Below are 20,669 nucleotides of genomic sequence, written 5' to 3'. Positions count from 1 at the left end.
CTCCAATAAAAAACTATTGACGAACCTCTTCATGTTTCATTAGTGAATCATAACATTTCTGTATCAAGATGTTGGGTATCAATTAAAGAAGCTCAGGTCCAAAGTTAACCTATTGTTGTTGGGGTTGACTCGTGAGATTGGAGTAGACTACAAGAAAAGACTGTTAATGGATTATTACCCTCTAACCGTCATATATGACATGTTGGAGGAACTTCACTTGGGACAGAAGTATAGGACTTGAGCTTCTTCAGTTGATTCCTAACATCCTGATACAAAATGTTGTGATTCACTAGTAAACCATGAAGAGGTTCATCACTAATTTACTTTGATGAGGTCGTATCCATTTTTTTTCCTCAGATCATGTAGTTTGAGGTTTAGCATGAAGAAGTAAGTATCCATAGAATTGTATATAGAGAACCATATATTTTGGGTTTGGTTGCATTGCATTTAATTATTGAATAATAATTAACTTTATATATGACGGACAGAGCCCAAAGTTATAGGTTCAAGATGATATACCAAAAATTATTAAGAAATTGGATTCTTCTTTGAGTTAATGATAGAGTAATTTTATGTTTCTACAATTAACATATTTCCCGTGCTTAACTTTGTAGTTTTAGAAATTTATTTGATCAATATGATATTATTTGTTCACCACTCTCGCCCACAAAGCGTAAAGAGAGAATCCGTAGGCATGCGTTGCTGCCTTTTTCTGGTATTAAAGAGAGTCCGGATAAGTTTAAGCTGGTTAATAATTTGAATTAACATTTCTGTGTTTGATAAACACAATTATTGTACGTACTATCAATATCAACTATGTTTATACGGTAAAATCAACAAAAGGTCATACTTCGTTTTCCTTCCACCTTTCAATGTATGATTTTTTTAGCTTATAAATGTTTTTATTTTGAAACTTTTTTTGGCTACTTATCCCTAAAAGCATTTCAACTTATCATTAATTTGAGCAATAAAAAATTGAATTAAAAGAAAGAAATTATGATCCAAGACAAGCTTACAAACAAGATTAATCAATAAAATGTGAATACAAATTAATTTTTTTCGTTCTATCGATACATTATAATCTAATAAATTAATTTTGTGGGAAAACACTTGACGTTATTGGACACAAGATGACTTCAATTACATCACCATATCGATAAAGATAAGATATTTAAACAAAATTTGCATTTGACAATTACATGTGAATTTAGTCTCAAGTATTAAAAGAAAACTTTTTGAACATTGAAAAAGAAAAATTAAAAGTATTTTGGTGAGTGTTTGGTCATTGGTTTAGCTGAGATATGAGATATTCATTGGTTAAAATAGAAAAAAAGACTAATACGCGTTCATTAATTGAAGTCATAAATGAAGTTGTTGTTTAAATAATTAGGTAAGTCTTCTTAAATTTAGTTGGTACGACCAAATTATAATTATCTCAAATAATAAATGAGAAAACTAATTAGTACTCCCAAGTACCAACCATTTAATTTTGAGAGAAAAATTCTTGGGAAATGAATGAAGCCTATTTATCGCACCAATTACTAATAGGTCAACAAGGTGATTAAAAGTGGCGACTTTCCCTAAAATTTTACTTAATTCAATGAGCGCATCATAATAAATGAGAATGCCAAATTAACCACTTGGTAAATGGTAGAGTTACGTATCTATAATTAAATAATACTCCTTATGTTAACTTTTACTATTTGTCACGTTTCGCTTTTTGAGAGTTATTTTAACTAATATCCAGAGCTAAATTAGATTAATTAATTCAATATGTTAAAACTAAAATTTAGATGTCCGAAAACTATACAAAAAATAGGGATGTGCAAAAATCGGTTTAACCGATAAACCGAACCAATAAAACACTATTAGTTTATCATTATCGGATTAACGGTTTGTAAACGGTTTTGTAAATTTTTTTTATCGGTTTATCAATTCGGTTTCCGATTTTAAGGCTTTAGTTAATGGTTAAACCGATAACCCAATAAGCTTATATTGAAATTATTTTTTTATCCCTAATTAGATAATACTAACTTTGTCACATTATCGCGATATAAGTTCTTATGCTTTTTACTATCTCGTTAATTTGATTATCTTATTTTATTGTGATAGCCACTGCCCTTTGCAACCTGCTTCATCATGGTTTAGTCGCTTTCGTTATTTTCATTTCCATATCGCTTTGAATTTTCTTGGCCTTATCCGAGCTTTATTAACGACCATCCTTGGTAGGAGTCAGGTCTGCGTACACTCTATCCTCTCCAGACCCCACGGTGTGGGATTTCACTAGGTTGTTGTTATTGTATATAATAGTAACTTTAAATTCTAATTATTTAAAACAAGTTTGTTTTAGCAAATAGCAATAACGTATTTGAATTTGCTTCTACAACATCCAAGTTTGCTACTTAATGTGAAAGAAAAGAAGTTTGTTTTAGCAAACAGCAATAACGTATTTGAATTTGCTTCTACAACATCAAAGTTTGCTATTTAACGTGAAAGAAAAAAAGTTTGTTTTAGCAAATAGCAATAACGTATTTGAATTTGCGTATGCTTGTAATTTGTGTAGGCTTTTAATCTTTTATGTATGAAGGTAGTGTATGAACAAATGAAAACAAGAGAAAACAAAAAAAATTAGCGGATCATTTTCTTATCGATTAAACCGAAAACCGAACCGTTAAGGACCAAAAACCGATAAACCGAAATCAATAACGAATATCTTATTGATTTGGTTATCGGTTTAGCATATTTAAAAACCGAAAATCAATAAAACGAACCGATAATACACAAAACCAAACCGAACCGACCGATAAACACCCCTGACCAAAAATATTATAAGTTGCAATTCTCCTCATATTAATATGATGAAAAAATACATCTTAAAATGTTGGTCAAAATCCATGCAATTCAACTCTCGAGAAGCGAAACGCGACAAGTAAAAGTGAATAACGGGAGTTAGTAGACACCAAGTTCGGAATGGATTGGTGTGGTTCCTCTACGACTAGGACACTATAATATCGAACCATGAACCAAGAAAGGCATGAGAGAAAAACATATTGACTGTTATTTACCGGGCACGCCTATTAATGAGACAAAAATAGAATGATAACTGTACTCCCCCATCTCAAAAAAATTGTTGTCCTAAATAAAAACACTTGTCGTTTTATTTACCCGAGATAAAATTAAGTAGCTTTTTTTCATTTTACCCTTATATTAATTACATCAATGGGCTGATTTTGTGAGTCCATATACCAACATTTAAGAGGTTTTATCATTAAGGGAGTAAATATGTTTGTTGAGGAGAGAACATGATGAAATATGTTAAGAGGATAAAATAGTCAAAATGCTATCCTTATAATGCTTTCTTAATGGACGTGTAAATGGAAAATGCGACAAATAATTGAGGATTTAGCCTCTAAAAGATGATCAGAAATAATTGAGGTTTTTAGTCTATCAAGAAGGTATTTCATTCTTTTTCCAAATTTATTCTTGACACATTCTTAATTCAATGAACAAATTTAATGCTTGTTATAGTTTCAAAGCCCCTCTTAATTAAGGTTATTCTAGTCAATACACCTCTTAATTTTTAGGAGTAAGTGAATTCTTTAATATACGAGCCCAAGTCTAAAACCTCAATTATTTTGGATCGGAGGGAGTACTATATCACCCTTTGAATATAATAAATACAGCGTTTTGGGAAATGCATTGATAAGCATTATAATAAATCATAAGAGTAAATTAGGAACTAAATGTTAAATTCTATCTTGATTTTTTAAACTAGACAAGTAAATATGGACATTTATTTTTAGTATAGTGGATAAGTAAAAAGGGACGGAGGGCCGGCCAGACGGCCAAGCCACTAAAGCGGGGGCTTAGTGGGGCCCCATTTTTTCCCATCCAATGTTTGATATCTACATTGAATTTTCCGATTATTTCGATTTTGAGGCACAGGTCAATTAAAGAGGGAAACGCTCCCTAAAAGGGTTTTTTATATTCCAAGGCTCGAATCCAAGACCTCTAGTTAAATAAGCATGAGATCTAAATTTTACCTATAATAGATTTATAGGTTAATCATTCTTTGAAAAAATATTGAGCATATAAAAAATAAGGCCTCCTATTAAAGTTAATTTTAGGCCACCAATTTTATTGAGCCGCCCCTAGAGCGGAGGCTGTATAAATTGGTAATGAGAAAACTGTAAATTTAGATAAAGTAAAAAAAAAATTAATTAAGTGTGTGAAAGTGAGCATATAAGAGCGAGCACTTCCTATTTTCTTATACCCCATTAACATTTTTTATTTTTAAAACTGGTATACAAATTGGCATTGCAAATACACATAAAAAATTAGTTATGGTAAAATGACCAAAAAACACTTGAAGAGTGAGAAAAACAAATCAAGTCCAAAAGCGTGATGTAATGAGCATAAGTGAGTGTTCCGACAATAACATGCTCAGTATAATTTTATATGTGATGTTTGGAGAAAGTAGATTTTACGCGAATATTATCCCCTTCACGCTAACGAAATATTTCTTTCAATTCCAACTTTTCATTGAAGAAATAAAGTTCCAACTTTTCATTTCCTACAGTTTTGAATCCCATTTATGTTTTGAATATGATATGTAACTAACTCTATTGCAAAAGAAGTTCTAGACTAGAAAAAAGCGATCAAATGAAAGTTAAGTTTTACTTAGAGAGTCAGTCATACTTACCCTTTATTCAGAAACAGCGACTTATAAATTAAAAATCACTATTCACCCCTAAAAGGAAAAAATAAAGGCTTTAAAATGTTTTTATAATTAAAGAAGTTATAAAAGGAGGTGACATGTTTAAAATGACTAAGTTAACTGTCTAATAGATGTTTGAAAACACACATATTTTTTATTTTTTTTAATTTGAACCAAATATGTCTAATAGAAACATTTTTATCAGCTCTTCATGTGCTCAATTGAATAAATCATCGTTTGAATATCTAAATAGATTTTACTAATAAGTTTAAAAAGCTATTTATGTATTAAACAAAAAAAGTATTACGATTTACAAAATATTGATTTACGTTGCAAAAAAAAAAAAAAAAAAAAAAAGTGGCCCTGCCCCCACACTATTTTTTGTCGTCTTTTGGCTTTTTTCCTGAAGCATGAGGTGTGCTCCCATAACAACTAAGGTATACAGTGTTGTCCAAAGCTGCTACGGACAGTGTTGCCGAAATCATTGCGCCTTTCTTTTCTTAATTAAATAAAAAAATAAAACTCTGAATTGTTTTTCTAAATTATGGCTTTGAACGGTCAAGATACAAGTAAAATGAGATGTATAAAATACTACTACTGCTTTAATTTTAAAATTAATTTCTCTCTCTGTCCAAATCATGTGACATTTTTTTGTGGGATGTGCCAGTTTGCCGCATTGTTTTGAAATCACCAATATCTCATTCATAATTTCTAAGAATTAAATTATTCATATCTAAAATTTAATTTGATATTTCAATCTATCTAACATAACTTTTAGGTTAATAAATTCTCTCTCTCTCTATGTATATATTATTTTTTCACTTTTATCAAATATTCACAAAGTGACACATTACATACGTAGATAGTGTAATTTTATTAACGGTCAAAATACAAGTAAAATTGAAAAATGTATAAAATACTACTACTGCTTTAATTTTAAAAATTAATTTCTCTCTCTGTCCAAATCATGTGACATTTTTTTGTGGGATGTGCCAGTTTTCCGCATTGTTTACCTCAAATAATTTTTTTCACTAAAATATCTCATTCACCCAAATTTTTTTTTCAAAGAAAAATAATATGGATAATTTTTCAGCAAAAATAATAATAATAATTTCATAGTCTGAAATTTTGGAAAAAATAATAATTTGATATGGGTAAAAAATTATGAGGTAAAATAATTTTGAAGAGGTCGGGATGATGCTAATATCTCTCTCTCTCTATATATATGCATATATTATTTTTTCACTTTTATCAAATATTCACAAAGTGAACTATTTTTACATACGTAGAATTTTAGCCCCTTTTAATTTTATTAACGTCAATTTCAGTAGTGACATCTAAAGTTAAGATGTACCTTGGCTTTACTCCTATCTCTTTATGGGTAGAGAGGCTATCTTTGATAGAATCGACTTTTCACAATCAATTAAAACTAATTATTGTTTACTTCATGAATATATATAAAGTAAAGAAGTTTTTTATTAAACCTTGTGGCTTACAAAAAATCATCAGCCAATGAAAATATATTTAATATTGCTTCTACTTTGACTGTCACTCTCTCGCATTTTTACCAACCCCACAAAAAAAAAAAAAAAAAAAAAGGGCCTGCTTGTGAACAAAATGTATAAGAATTATAGAATAAACAAAACAAAATAATAAATACTAGTCCTACAGAGAGAAAAAAAAGCAAGAAATAAAAACACATCTGTTTCTCTCTCTCAATCAATATATCATATATCAATCAGGTTCTTTTTTTCTTTCTTTCTTATTTCTCTCTCATGGTGATGGTATCATCTCCATCTCTATTCTTATCATCGGAGGGTCGCCGGTGAGATCGATCGGTGTCTTTTCCGTCTCCTCAACCATTTTTTTTAATTCCTTCGGTATATATATATTTCCTTTTTTGTTTTTGTTTTGGGAAAGTTTAGCTTTGTTATTCTTCGTTGTAGATCCGTGTTGTGCCTTTTCGTTTAAATTCGTACGGATCCGGTTATTTATGGATCTGCTTAGATCTTTTTCTAAATTGTGGTATTTTTTTTTTTGGATTTATTAGTAATTGTTAAAACTAATTGTGTGATTTATTTATTGATTTTTACCTATTCTGAAGCAATCTTTTGGATTTGTTATTATGTAAGTTTTGGTAATTCGTTTTTTTCGTGGATTTATTAATTATTAAAACTGATTTTGTGTAATTTATTTATTGATTTTTTTTTAACCTATTATGAAGCCGTGTTTTGGATTTGTTATTGTTTTAACTTCTTTGATTTTTCTTCTTATTTACTTTCTAATTTATTTTAATACCTGAAATTATTTGCGCTATTGCTCTTTTCGTCGATTTTTTTTCTTGCACGGTAAAGGTAAAATTTGACTTAATTAATTCTCAAATGTGTGTTTCTTTTTTCGATGTAGATGTTTAGGAATTTGTTTTTTCAGAGAAATATTTGTTGGATTTTGTTATTATCAATCGGAGCTATTTCTAACTGTTGGAATGTTTCTTTGTTTTAAATGCTGTTGATTTTTTTTTTTTTTTGGTCTTGTGAAATTTGATTTGATGTTGTGGTGATATTTCAATATTTTTTTCTGTCGTGTGACGTGCTACGTATGGAAAAAAGTAGGCAATCTTGTTCCGGAGCCTGAATTATAAAATTCCTGATTTTTCAATGGAGTGATCGGGAAAAGATGATAATTTGCAAGTAGAGAAAAAATATAAGGAAGGAAATGGAGGGAGATAATTTGCAGTTTCTTAAATACAAAGCTATATTTAGAATAGCTCTACCTGGAAAATGAATGAGCTTAATTTTCCGTTTTAAAGAAATTTCCTGGACAATCAATTGGAAACACATCGAGTCTGTAGGGATCTCTTGTATTTAAGCACATAATTTCAATTGGTTAGAAAATCTAATGTTGTTCCACTGTACAGTCATTACCGTTTAAAGATATATGTATTTATTTTTGGTTGGAGGTTTTTACCATAAATATTATGTACTATGATATGATGTGTGATAACACTAAATCCTTGGTGGGATAACATCTTGTTTATATATTTGTTGTTGCCGTTTTTTATGGTTTATGATGGCATGTTGGTCAGGTGAATGACCTTTTGAGGTGATAACTAGTAAGCAAGCTTTTCTTGGAAATGGCTTCTGTGGGCTTAGCACCTACATCGGGTTTGAGAGAATCCAGTGGCCATAATGCTGGGGTAGATAGGTTGCCTGAGGAGATGAATGACATGAGAATCAGGGATGATAAGGTTTGGCTATTAAAGAGCATAAGCTCTTTGCTTTTTGTCTTTATTAATTTGATCATCCTCCTTTATTGTGTTGATTTCTCGGTTTCCAACTTTATTCAACAGATTTAAACTGTTCATTTGTAGGAAATGGAAGCAGCAATCGTTGACGGTAATGGGACTGAGACGGGCCACATAATAGTGACAACTATTGGTGGTAGAAATGGCCAGCCAAAACAGGTAATATGCCATGTCTCTCACTTTGATTTTTATTCTGTCGGTCCATTGAGGAAGTTTGGTGGTTCCGGCTTTTACTCTTCTTGAATTGATGAGGGTAGACAAGTAAAATGATTATGAGTGGACGCATGTTCTTATTTTTGGCTAAATTGTTAGTTGCACAATTTCACTTGGTCTTTACTAGTTGCTTTTCTTATTCTTGTCATTTTGTGTGGTGGGGTTCATGCAGACTATTAGTTACATGGCTGAACGTGTTGTTGGACAAGGATCGTTTGGAGTAGTGTTTCAGGTATTATTTTATTTTCTTTATTGCAAGGGGCCATTGTTCATGTATGCCTATCAATACACTCTTCCTAAACTCGGAGAGAACTATAATGTGCATAATTGTGTGATTTTCTGATTTGGTTACTCAGGCAAAATGCTTAGAGACTGGTGAAACTGTTGCTATTAAGAAGGTTCTTCAAGATAAGAGATATAAGAACCGAGAGTTGCAGACCATGCGTCTTCTTGACCACCCTAATGTTGTGTCTTTGAAACACTGCTTCTTTTCCACAACTGACAAGGATGAACTCTATCTTAACTTGGTTCTTGAGTATGTACCTGAAACTGTTCACCGTGTTATCAAACACTACAACAAGCTGAACCAAAGGATGCCATTGATACTTGTGAAGCTTTATACATATCAGGTAGTGTGCTCTTTTCTCAAGAACTCCCAATACGAGACGTCTGCCAATTCTGTTGTACAGGACATTGTTTTCCCTTCTTTTTCATATGCATGTGATGTTGGACAAGAGATTGCTGCAAAAATTGTTCCAATATTTTCTAGTTCTTTTGTTTGTTTTGAGGATGGGCTAAGCTTGGAAAAGTCCATCCAACCGCGGGTTTTTTATGAGAAGCTAGTTTCACTTCAGTTACCTTGTTGTTAATGCACTTGATAGCTAATGATTTCTTGAGGTTGTATTTTTTAACATGCCTGAAGTTCAAGATGCTGTTTCTGTCCGGCAGATTTTCAGGGCATTATCTTACATACACCGCACCATTGGAGTGTGTCACAGGGACATCAAACCTCAGAATCTTTTGGTATACTCATCAATCTCATTGACTTTTCTGTTTATTTCCTTTTAGCTTTGGTAAAAAAATATTGTTTCCAGTGACTTTTTGGCTGCAGTTCCGTCAAAATATATGTTAGCTTGAGTATCTGCTCCAAATGTGGAAAAAAATGTATCAAAGATATGTTTTAAGTTTGTCAGTTATTTGGTGCATGGAGAAGAACAATGCAATTTGGTTGATCGCTTCTAAGAGAGAATAATTTCTTTTCTCATGTGCTCATTACTCTTCTTAGAATCTTCTTGCTCTACTGATCTACTGAGAGAAACAAAAGGATGCCACATGATTGGTGTGTTGTATGTACGGTGAGATAGGAATGTAGCTTGCACCCATGAGCTCATCGTTCTGCGTTTATTTTGTCAGTGGACATTGTGTGGTGATAATATGTTTTGCTGTGCTGATATGAGCTTTCATCACTTATTGGGATGACATCTTATCTTCCGATTGGATTCTATTACGAAGATAGTTATATGAGATACTGATATCAACATATTTGGTGCACTTGTTATGGTCTTAGCCTAGACAGGAAACTTATTCTGCTTAGCTCACATATAAATCAGAAAATTTAATCAACTTTCTAACCATTGCCTTTATAATATCCTCTTTATCGGCTCTTGAAGGGACTGGAACTAAAGAATACTAGAAAGAAACAGTGAAAGAGGAGAACTGATGTGACCCTAAAATATAACAGGAGAACTGATGTCTCTGCAATTTTAATGTCACACAGTGATGCAATTTTTCGTCAAAACTTGAAAGAAAGGGTTTTATTTATTTTGCTGGACTCTCGTTGCTTATGACCATTGGACATGTTAGCAAGTGCTATTAAGAATTATTTGTCTGCCCATTTGCATTTCACATTTCTTTCTGGATACTGAGAAGCCATGGCCTGTACTCTTTTTGGCAGGTGAACCCACATACCCACCAGGTTAAATTATGTGATTTTGGGAGCGCTAAAGTTCTGGTATGTTTACATTTTCCCTTTGCCTCTTGTCCATCCTAACATAGGAGTCTACTGATGCGTTTTCTGATTGGATAATCTGCTCTACGTTTTTGGCAGGTTAAAGGAGAACCAAATATTTCTTACATCTGCTCTAGGTATTATAGAGCACCGGAGCTCATATTTGGTGCAACAGAGTACACTACTGCTATAGACGTTTGGTCTGCTGGCTGTGTCCTAGCTGAGCTACTTCTTGGTCAGGTTGGTTGTTACTTCTTCTAATACTAGTTATTCTTGGACAATGTTCTTTATTATATTGGCAATTCTCTGATCTCAATTTTTTCTTTCTTCCATCTTCAGCCTCTGTTTCCAGGTGAAAGTGGAGTTGACCAGCTTGTTGAGATCATTAAGGTAATATCCTCTATTTGACATTCTTGCCTGCAGTCCCTTACCACTTCAATTCCATGAGATTTGTGCTTTTTTTTTTTTTGTTTTTTTGTTTTTTTGCTGTTTTGTTGATTCGTTTAATCTTTGTCGGTTTTTGGGTTTTTCTTTTCATTTATTGCATCCAATTGTGCTTCTTATATAGGCCTTGTTTCCTGCCTTTCTATTTTGGCATTGTTTACTACTCAACTCGCAATGGGATCTTGTGTGATTTCTGCTTTCTCAGATTCTATTTTTTTTTTTTTTTTTTTTTTTTTTTTTGGCAAATGCATCTGGTCGGGGGAGACAGTAGCTCTTTATAGTGTCTGTTCTAGTACATTCCTGTCATTTTAATCACGTGAGGGGATTTTTTTAGCAATTAAGATTTCTTCAAGATGTGATAAGGGGATTAAAAAGAAATTAAAAGAGTAAGAACTGAACGCGTTTCCATTTTCTGCTTGTTGGGAAAGTATGTGACTAAGACAAGCTCACTGTTTTGACAAAGAAAGAGAAATAGAAGTACCGTTTTAGTAAAAGACGGCTTTCTTTATTGTTGACATTTCAATTGTTGTCTTCGATAAATGTGGCTAAGAAGATCCCCAACCTTTTGCATGGGTTGCTTAATTTGTTGTCAATTTGGCCTATGTCGACTTCTCTTTTGCCCAAACTAAATCTCGTACTATATTTTGCAGGTTTTGGGCACTCCTACAAGGGAAGAAATTAAATGTATGAATCCCAACTATAATGAGTTCAAATTTCCTCAAATTAAAGCTCATCCATGGCACAAGGTACTTGAAATACAACTTTTCATAACCAACTCATTCGTAGAACTGGCAAGTATACACAAGGCAACAAGTCATTTCTAATGTTTGATTTGTAGATATTTCACAAGCGCATGCCTCCAGAAGCTGTTGATCTGGTCTCAAGACTGCTGCAGTACTCTCCTAACTTGCGCTGTGCTGCTGTAAGTATGCCAAATTTGGCTAATCTCTTATGCCTATCTATTTCATAGATTATACATGGGTCATCTTTCTGTGTCTCTGTTCAGTGTTGACATATTGTGATGCTTTTTAAAAGATTAAACATGAACCATTATTTTGTTAAAAGTACCTAAAGTTTTAGCTCAACATAGCGTGCCATTCTTTCTTCTCTTTGTCTTAATGCCTACTCGCTCCAAGAAAAAATCTTTTTGAGACTTCCGGCTCATAAGACCTCCACCCATGGTTATGTAGTAGATGCAGTGCAATGTGTTGTTTAAAGGCCGTGTATGATTACAGATTCTCCCATTCGTGGGACACATGTCAGTACTTTGAGAATCTGTTTTCTTGATCCTGCTATTGTGGTTTGGTTTATTACTTAATATTAGGATCTTGCAAACAGAGTAGAAGGTGTACATGTCTATAAGCGATTTATTTTCAGGCATCCTGAGCTCCGCTTCTCCGTTGCTCGTTTTGATACTTGTTACCAGTCTAAATGTGTATGATATAAAGCATAGCTGGCCTTGCTTAGCTCTCTCAATGAAACTATATAGTTGGTGAAGCTATGGATTTCATGATTCAAGGATAGCTTTTCTCTATTTTTTGGCCCATTAGATCTTTAATTTAGTCTCGTACTGTTAAAATGATATTGGAGCTTATTTATTAAAAAAATGTGCCATATTAGTTCTGGAGTTTGGCAATTGTACAAGTATATTTCCTTGCTTCCTTTGGTGATCACATTGTAGTTTAATTTGTCAATTAGAGTATTCATGTCTAGTTCTAAGTTGTGATGGGTGTATTAATTTTGAATGCAGTTGGATGCCTTGATTCACCCCTTTTTTGATGAGCTTCGTGATCCCAATACACGTCTGCCTAATGGACGCTTTCTTCCTCCCTTGTTTAACTTTAAGGCTCATGGTATGTTGTTGACAAGACTTCGTTCAGATTATAGCTTCATTCCATAAGTTGCAACTAAATCTATTGAATCTGGCTTTTTTGTCACCAGAGTTGAAGAATGTGCATGCAGAGGTATTATTGAAGTTGGTTCCGGAGCATGCCAGAAAACAGTGCCCGTCCCTTGGGTTATGAGTACCTGCCTCGTGATAGAAATAATTTAAGTGTACCTTTTGAAGATGTGTTTCTTCTCTGTATCAATTTGTTCTTTCTTTCCCTTATCCCCATGTATCTGTTGTCCCTTTGTATTATTATTATATCTTGTTTTGTAAAAGCAGATGTAGGGAATTGATTAACAAATACCCGATCTTCAACCTCTGTTCCTTTTATCCTGTTCTGATATGTCCTACGCTTGTAACATTATGTGGTTAAGAATTAACAATTCGAGTGAACTTTGTTATTATTTGATTTCAAAGTATATGTAGGGTGACTGGTTGATATGGCTGTTCCTCGCTTGTGATATTGGCACATGTAGGCTCCTGAGACGCTTTATATTTATACGAGACAATTTTCAGTAGTCTGCTTACTTGATTGACAAATGAAAATAGGATTTAACTTTAATACATTGACAAAGTAAGACTTGTTTTCTACTAGCGTGTACTTCAATCAATTTTAGCATTCTATTCACTGCATTTATCAAGTACCATTTGTTTTTTTAAATTTTTTATCACTGCAGTCAGTTACATATTGTTGCAGGTCATTTTGATGTAAACGATTTGTGCTTGTGCATTGTTAATGCACACAGGTTAGACCCTTTTATTAGCAAGATAGCTGTAAATTGATTTGGTCATCTTTTAGAGAAATACTGACCCAAATTGAATCGTGAACGCCCCTATTTCCATTACAAAAGACTTTGAAATCTAATTAACAACCAAAGTGTAATCATTGCATTAGAGGTAAGTGTTTCCAAATCAATTTACAGCTATCTCTTCTCATAAAAAAAACAAAAAAGAACAAACCCTCTCTTCTCAATTCTCATCAAATAAACAACCCTCTCTTCTCAATTATCATCAAATAAACAAACCCTCTTCATTGCCCCAAAGCCAAAATTCCATTAGGCTACTTCCTCCATTGACCCATTGTAAGGCTCTTGGTCTTTCTTTCTTGATTTCTTTTGAGTTTTTTTCTTGCAAAAATGCTTTTTTGTGTTAAAGTTGTAATCATGCTTGTGGGTTTTGTTCAGTTATGTATAAAAGTTGTAATCTTGCTTATGGGTGTGTACAGTTTTGTATAAAAGTTGTAATCTTGCTTGTGGGTTTTGTACATTTATGTATAAAAGTTGTCATTTTGCTTGTGTTGTACATTTATGTATAAAAGTTTTTAATCTTGATTGTGGGTTTTGTACATTTATGTATAAAAGTTGTCATTTTTCTTGTGGGTGTGTACAGTTTTATAGAAAAATTGTAACCTTGCTTGTGCTTTTTGTAGAGTTATGTATAAAAGTGTAATTTTGCTTGTGGGTGTGTACATTTTTGTAAAGAAGCTGGCATATTGCTTTGTGTGTTTTTTGTTGGCTGCTTAAATTTGTGGTGCCTTACTTCAAATGTGATGCTATTATACATTTGTTGAGCATTGTCTCGCTCCCCTTCGGGATTAGCATTATTCTCGTAGTTTCTTGTCCTTAGATTTTTGTTACTACATGTCCTTAGGAGTTCTAGGATTTGAAATTAAGTGCTCAAATTGGGATGGCTCTTATTTTCGTTAGTAGAATTGAGATTATATGTTGATAAGAAAGGGTAATTTCCCTATTGAATTTGAATCAATTGTGAGTTGAATTGAACTTTCGGTTTATAGGGAAGTGCTCTGATTCTTTGAAGATGGATAAATTTCTCACAAAATAAGTTGTTCTCAACCAAGTTCTAGTACGGATGCCAATCGTTCTCAACTTATAGATGTGCTCAATTTAGGATCGCTTGAAGCCGATCTCAACTTATTCACTTGTGAAGTTAACTCTGATCTTACCTGTTGCTACCGCAACTGTGGAGAGAGCATTCTCATCCATGAAGCGGATAAAAAATGAAGTGCGGAATAGCATTGGTGATCAATATTTGAATGATTGTTTAGTTTGTTACATAAGAGTGTGATGAATTTACAAATGTAAGTAATGATGTCATCATTGATCATTTTCAGAAGATGAAACCTCGTCGAGGACAATTGTAAATGAATGATGGATATTTATGATAAATGTAATATTATTGGAAATTTTATGCTTTTCTCTTCTGTATATTGCCATAAACAAATGTTCCATCGGAAAAGACAATAAGCTGAATCAAAGCCCGAAAAGACAAATAACTCGAATCAAAGCCCGAATTGATTGAATGACGCATGGCACCTGGAAACTTCAAATCCTGAATCCGCCTCTAGCTGCATGATTGAAGAACTTATGCTTAACACAAGTCCGAATCTGGACAAAAATTAGGAGCCATTTAGCCATGGACATTTTTCACTTTTTTCCCCGGATTTTTTTTCCACATTATTTAAAAATCAGCTTTTGGCCATAAAATTTCAAATACAACTTAAGTTGTATTTTGAATTTAAAAAACAACTAAAACCTTTTTTTTTTTTTTTCCACTCTCAGGTACATTCAAGAACTAAATATTTTTTGCAAAAACTCTAACCAAAGACAATTCCATCTTTAACTCCAACAACAAAATTCCAAATAAAGTGACAAATATTTGATGTTCATGGCCGAACGCCCTACTAATAAGTAAATTAAAGAGCAGCCCATTTCTTCAAAGAAAAGAGTGATTTTATAGAAAAAAAGGAAACCAAACGAGAAACTTGTATATTCCCAGGCAAAGGTATAAAAGCATCGGGAATTGTTTAAACCAAAAATGCCATTGGGGAAATACTACTGCGATTACTGCGATAAGGAATTCCAGGATACTCCAGCAGCTCGGAGGCGTCATCTTCAAGGTGTTCAACATCAGAGATCCAAAGCTCTTTGGTACGATTCCTTGCGCAGTAAGTTAGTTTCTCCTTTTTCTTCTTCTTAATTTCCAACTGCAAGTGTTATTAAATGCTTTTTCTGGGATAGCAGATCCTCAGTTATTTAACGATCCGGATTCGTTTGGTAAAGGAGTCTGCAATCACTTTGTTCGAACGGTACTCCTCCTCTTTTCTTTGTTTTAATATTCAAATATTCTGCAATATTTTCAGATTTCGAGTCGGAAATTGTATTATTACTTCATTAATTATTTATCCTGTTCCAGGTTATTTGTTGTCCTTTCTGTTATTAGTTACATACTGTTTGACCTGCTTTGTTATTGCTTTATTCTGAGCCGAGAAACAACCTCTCTACCTCCCAAAGTAGGGGTGAGGTCTGCGTACACTCTACCCTCCCCACACCCCACTTTGCGGGATTACACAGGTTATGTTGTTGTTGAGGTTTTGGGTTGTCCATTTGACAGCAGTGCTCAACTAGGGTGAAGGAAGAAGGAACACAAGTGATAAACGAGTCAGATTAATCCATTTCATCAATCAATCAAGCAATCATTTACATCTCAATCCTAAACTAGTTGGAGTGGTTATATGGATCATCAGTATCTTTTATTCAGAGGGTTCATCATAGTTTGAGTCCTTATGCTGTAGTTTACCTATTGTAATCCTCCTCCTTAATGCAAGATTGGACTGGCTATACTCAGGAGTTCAATTGATGCATTTCATAAGCTTTTTTGATGAAGAAATGATGCATCTCATAATAACCGATAAAACGAAAGAATGAAAGAGAGATTACTGCATTTTAAGATTGCTTGAAGTAAAATTTAAGGTTTAGTTAGGCCTTTTCTCTTAAATATATAAGGTTTTGTAAGACCTAAGAGCATCTCAGAATAACGCCGAGTTGTAACCGGAGCTTAGGCCTTTTGAGTATTGTACTCTATAACAGAAGCACCTTTGGTAACTCTAAGAATAATTTACTATAGAATGTCAAGTAACATGGTGATTAGATTTCCCCTTAACGCATTGATGGTATAATTGTGTCTCCAACTTGAGGAGCGTGGTATGATTTCGTGGAAGGTGAGTTTCATAAGCTGCTAACTTAGCTTAAGCTGTAATTTTAGCAGATTCACATCATTATGGTTGCAAAATGTAAGTAGTAATGTGTTGATAAACATTACTGATAGTACTTTTATTCACAAAGTTAATGAACATAAATGGGCATAACTGAATGTTGCTTTACTTCATCCACCGGATTTTATTACCCAAGGTCAGATGACAGTGACACTCATATTGTTGACTTCAGTGTGACACGTTATTTACATGTTGAAAGAGTAACACTAATTGATAGGGTATGGTGAAGTCTATACTCCAAAGAATTCTATGTGTTTGACACCCTTTATTGGATAATATTGTTGATCATATCTTTACATGCATCATAGGGGTATTGCCAGTATGGGGACTCCTGCAAATATTATCATCCCAAGCAAAACTCTCAAACTGTGAACCAAACGGGAATTCCTCCAGGTATCATTCTCGCAAGTTTTGTGTATATTCATATTCAGTATTTTACCGTTAATCAACTAATGTCTTAAATATAGAACTATATAAGTATCACGCTAACTATTTAAACTTACTGGCCTCAAAAGTGTTTTTGTTTTTTATTTTGAGAGAGTACTTGTGTTTGTCTGAGAAGACTAGTTGGCTGGCAGATGAGGTAGCTTTGCACAGAGGATTTTTTTTTTTTTGTTTGTTTTTCGTAGGGATTGGATTAGTTTAGAGACTGCCCGGTACTAGGTGAATCACAAAGTGGAATTACTACAAGCAAGTTGTGACTAACTATAAACCAATGACGAATAATGAGTTACTCACGTGTTTAGGAAGACTAATTATCCAACTCCTAAGGAATTTCCTACCCTAGACTAATCGGGGCATCAAATTGGACAAAGCAAACTTTCACTGTCACTGTTACATACTTATCTAACCAGATTTATTCATAACGAACAAGATATTGATCTGATTTCGGGCTTGATACTTGTGTCCTGAAAGAGTATTGCACTTCAAGTTTAACTTTTTTTTTTTTTTTCCCTTGAAGAATGAAAAGAGCTTTTCATTTTGCAATTTCTGTTGATGATTCTCAAAAAAATTGATGGACATTTTTGCTTCATTTAACAATTGATGATGTAAAGAAATCAGAAGGGCCTGTCTAAGAAAGTTTGTCCAGAAAGTGCTCTGGATTCGAATTACTGCTATGTGGATCAATATATCCGGAAACACTCTAATGGTTTTGGGCTTTCTTTCTGGGAGGGAATTGGAAAGTGGTATAATGCAGTCAATGTCAAAAGTTCTGTTGTTTGCTGTTTCTTGAAATGGTTGTCCTTGTTCCACATCCAAAAGATGTCCTATTTTTTTCAGATGTTGTACTACTCTCAAAAGGGACATCTTAGGAAAGTAATCTAACTTTTGGGAAGCCAGAGCTTTTAGTAGCTCTGGGGAATCATTCTTTTGAATTTCTTGGAATTGGCAATGTGCAGAAGTAACTTGTGCAAACAGTATTCTGTGCTTTTTTCGATTGTTAATAGTAGTATGCAGTTTGTCAGGGGACATATCTTGTTATGCTACAACTTCTTCATTCAAGATTTTAAAATCTATGTACCAACTATTTTGAAGTTCTTTGTCCTGTAATTTTGAGTTTTCATTTCGTATAGTTATTCGAAAAGATTGGGGGACCTGAATTAGTTTCTTAACCTGTGATGTATTTATTTTTGATATGGATATACACTTGAATTGGCAGTATACTTGATTGCAAAATTATCTCCTATGAATTTGAATAGCTATGGAAGAACACAGTGCATGCAACTTTCGATTTCCTTTTCTTCATCCAATTCTCAGGGGAAATTAGTAGAGAGGGTTTTCACTCAACTAGTCAACCTTTTGGTTCGGCCTCTTTTCCAGGCAAGCATTGCTCTTGCATTTATTTTCTTCTATATGAACATTAATCTCACCATTTCAAAAAAAAAAAAAAAAAAAAAAACATTAATATCCGGGCCATCTATGACTAAACATCGTTTAAGATGTCTTGTTTTGTAATTTTTCCAATTTCCCAATTAATCTGCTGATGTTCTTGGTGGATGTTTTTGTATTTTAAATTTAAATGTGATATTCTTGGTTGTAGTAGGTGATGTGTTCAGAGAAAACGCCGGAGCATCGCTGGGCAATCTGCCTCCCTCTCTAAGACCTCCGCCTGAGCGTGGTTATCCACCTCTCCCATTTGTTGACTGGGGATAGGTCTGGCATCTCATTTACTACTCTTGTCAGATATGCTGTAGAGTAGGTTGATTGAACACATAGATTGCCCTAACTATAAGTACTATATTGACTATGGAGAAATAGATGACTGCAATTTCAGTTGAGTGATGTGCAGTTAGAAACAGGTTATCTTTTCTGGCTGTATTAATATTCTTATATGCTCCTAAATTTGTCTGGTCCTAATTTTGTTTATCTCTAGCTGCTCTGCTGTCATAATGTTTTGGTGATTGTGGAATTTGCCCCTGATTTTGAAAGTTTAATAACCCAAGAAATTGAATGGGAATTGGTAGGTATAGCTGTTGACACCATCATTAACAAACATCCTCATTCTATTGGTTGCTTCTTTTCTTTCATTGATATGACTGAGGCTAACTCGGGATTGGAAAGAATACGTGCTGATAAATTATGGAATACATTTCCCTTCTCAAGTACATGGTTCTCTTTGTGTACATCGATATGGAAGAAGATGGAAGTTTGATTTTCCCAGAATGTATCCTAATTTTTGGCCTAATTCTTCTTCTGATGAATCTAATTATCTATGTAGTAATTAGAGATAATTGTCCAGTGACACCTTAAGGGTATGAAAGATTCAAGAATGCTGGTTTTAATTTAATGATAACCTGGTTATCTTCTTATCATTTCGATTTCACATGCCTGTTATTCAGATTGGAAATTTTAGTGTGGTGGCAGGAATAAATGCTCAGCATATTTGGTTGCAGAAGGTTATTCATACTCTTTTTAAGTCTTTCCTTTTTTTTTCTCTGTGACCCTTTTAAGTCGCAATTAATGTTGATTTCAGATGGTCATACTGGTTGGACCACCTTTGGTGCAATATGTGGATTACTAGTTTCACTGCTTGACTGTGGTCTTGGTGGCTATCATTTGGAGGTTACAAATTAGATGAGTTTGAGCAGTAGGGTTTGGAGCTTACAATTGTTAATTTCAGAACATATCAGGAGAGACTCTGCCTTATTTTTGTAAAGAAGCCTAAGGGTGTTTTCATGTTTATATTCTTTATATTAACAAAATTGGGCCCTTAGTAGCTTAGTTGGACAAGGATACTGTTGATACAATTACATAGAAGATCTATATCATTTCGAAGAGGTGATCTACCTTGGTCTGAGATACTTTTGGATCATTTCTATAGCTTCCGTGTAAGGCATGCAACCAATATTCTATAATGGCCTTTTCACATGCAGTGCTCTCTTCATATTCTAATTCTCAGTTTTAGCGGAGTAAATCACCATTCTACACATGGTATGTTAAGTTGTGCTTCAGTGTGACAAATAAGAGGAAGAAAGAAAAAAAAAAAAAAAAAAAAAAGAGGCAAGCCGGTGCACTAAGCTCCCGCTATGCGTGGAGTGTGGGGCGGGCCGGATCATTTAACCTTCCATGGGAACTCTCACTTTTATATTGTATCTGCATGGGCACCAAGTCTTACCCCATCATTGTCTGAAAAGAACTGATTGAGCTCACTGCATTTCACACACACTGCAAAAGGGTTGCTCCATTACATCCATTGAACTCATAACCTCACACCCAAAATGGGTCACATGTTAGCAACTTAAAGTATGTTGGTATTTATCCTACCATGGTTCAGAACTCTCACTTTTACTAGATGTCCCACACATAGGCGCTATCTGGGAGGCATGGGCACCAAGTCTGATCCACATCCAGTTGTCTCAGGAAAAGAACTGATTGAGCTCACTGCATTCATCACACACACTGCAAAAGGGTTGCTCCATTACATCCATTGGCAGAACTGTCGTTAGATAGCACAACTACTACTCCAAAAACTGACACCCAAAATGGAGTTATTATAGAAACCAGAAACGCAGCGTTGGTACT

The 20,669-nt window shown here is 33.8% G+C and overlaps 2 protein-coding genes across 3 annotated transcripts in view; both read left to right on the top strand.

Annotated features, from left to right (window-relative positions):
• LOC132064407 (zinc finger CCCH domain-containing protein 3) overlaps positions 1-19,833 on the top strand; it is a 35,217-nt gene extending 15,384 nt beyond the window's left edge. Inside the window, exons 2-7 of the mRNA XM_059457378.1 lie at positions 15,377-15,539; positions 15,616-15,680; positions 16,955-17,039; positions 18,405-18,467; positions 18,691-18,800; positions 19,487-19,833. Of these exons, the coding sequence (XP_059313361.1) occupies positions 15,410-15,539; positions 15,616-15,680; positions 16,955-17,039; positions 18,405-18,467; positions 18,691-18,800 (453 nt within the window). The 5' untranslated portion in view covers positions 15,377-15,409 and the 3' untranslated portion in view covers positions 19,487-19,833. The remainder of the gene's footprint in view (positions 1-15,376; positions 15,540-15,615; positions 15,681-16,954; positions 17,040-18,404; positions 18,468-18,690; positions 18,801-19,486) is intronic.
• LOC132064405 (shaggy-related protein kinase NtK-1) lies at positions 6,420-13,019 on the top strand. Of its 2 annotated transcripts, none has more exons than XM_059457374.1 (13): positions 6,420-6,542; positions 7,803-7,964; positions 8,088-8,180; positions 8,407-8,466; positions 8,591-8,863; positions 9,183-9,257; positions 10,189-10,245; positions 10,342-10,482; positions 10,582-10,632; positions 11,337-11,432; positions 11,525-11,608; positions 12,437-12,539; positions 12,628-13,019. In XM_059457374.1, the coding sequence occupies exons 2-13, from the start codon at positions 7,851-7,853 to the stop codon at positions 12,708-12,710; spliced, it is 1,230 nt and encodes a 409-aa protein (XP_059313357.1). In that variant the 5' UTR covers positions 6,420-6,542; positions 7,803-7,850; the 3' UTR covers positions 12,711-13,019. The 2 variants fall into 2 exon arrangements, with proteins under 2 accessions (XP_059313357.1, XP_059313356.1); XM_059457373.1 differs by having other exon boundaries at positions 6,421-6,597.
• Positions 19,834-20,669: the final 836 nt, after the last annotated feature.

This window comes from Lycium ferocissimum, chromosome 7, assembly GCF_029784015.1.
Source record: "Lycium ferocissimum isolate CSIRO_LF1 chromosome 7, AGI_CSIRO_Lferr_CH_V1, whole genome shotgun sequence".
NCBI lineage: Eukaryota > Viridiplantae > Streptophyta > Magnoliopsida > Solanales > Solanaceae > Lycium > Lycium ferocissimum.
This window is presented reverse-complemented; position numbering and strand designations above follow the sequence as displayed.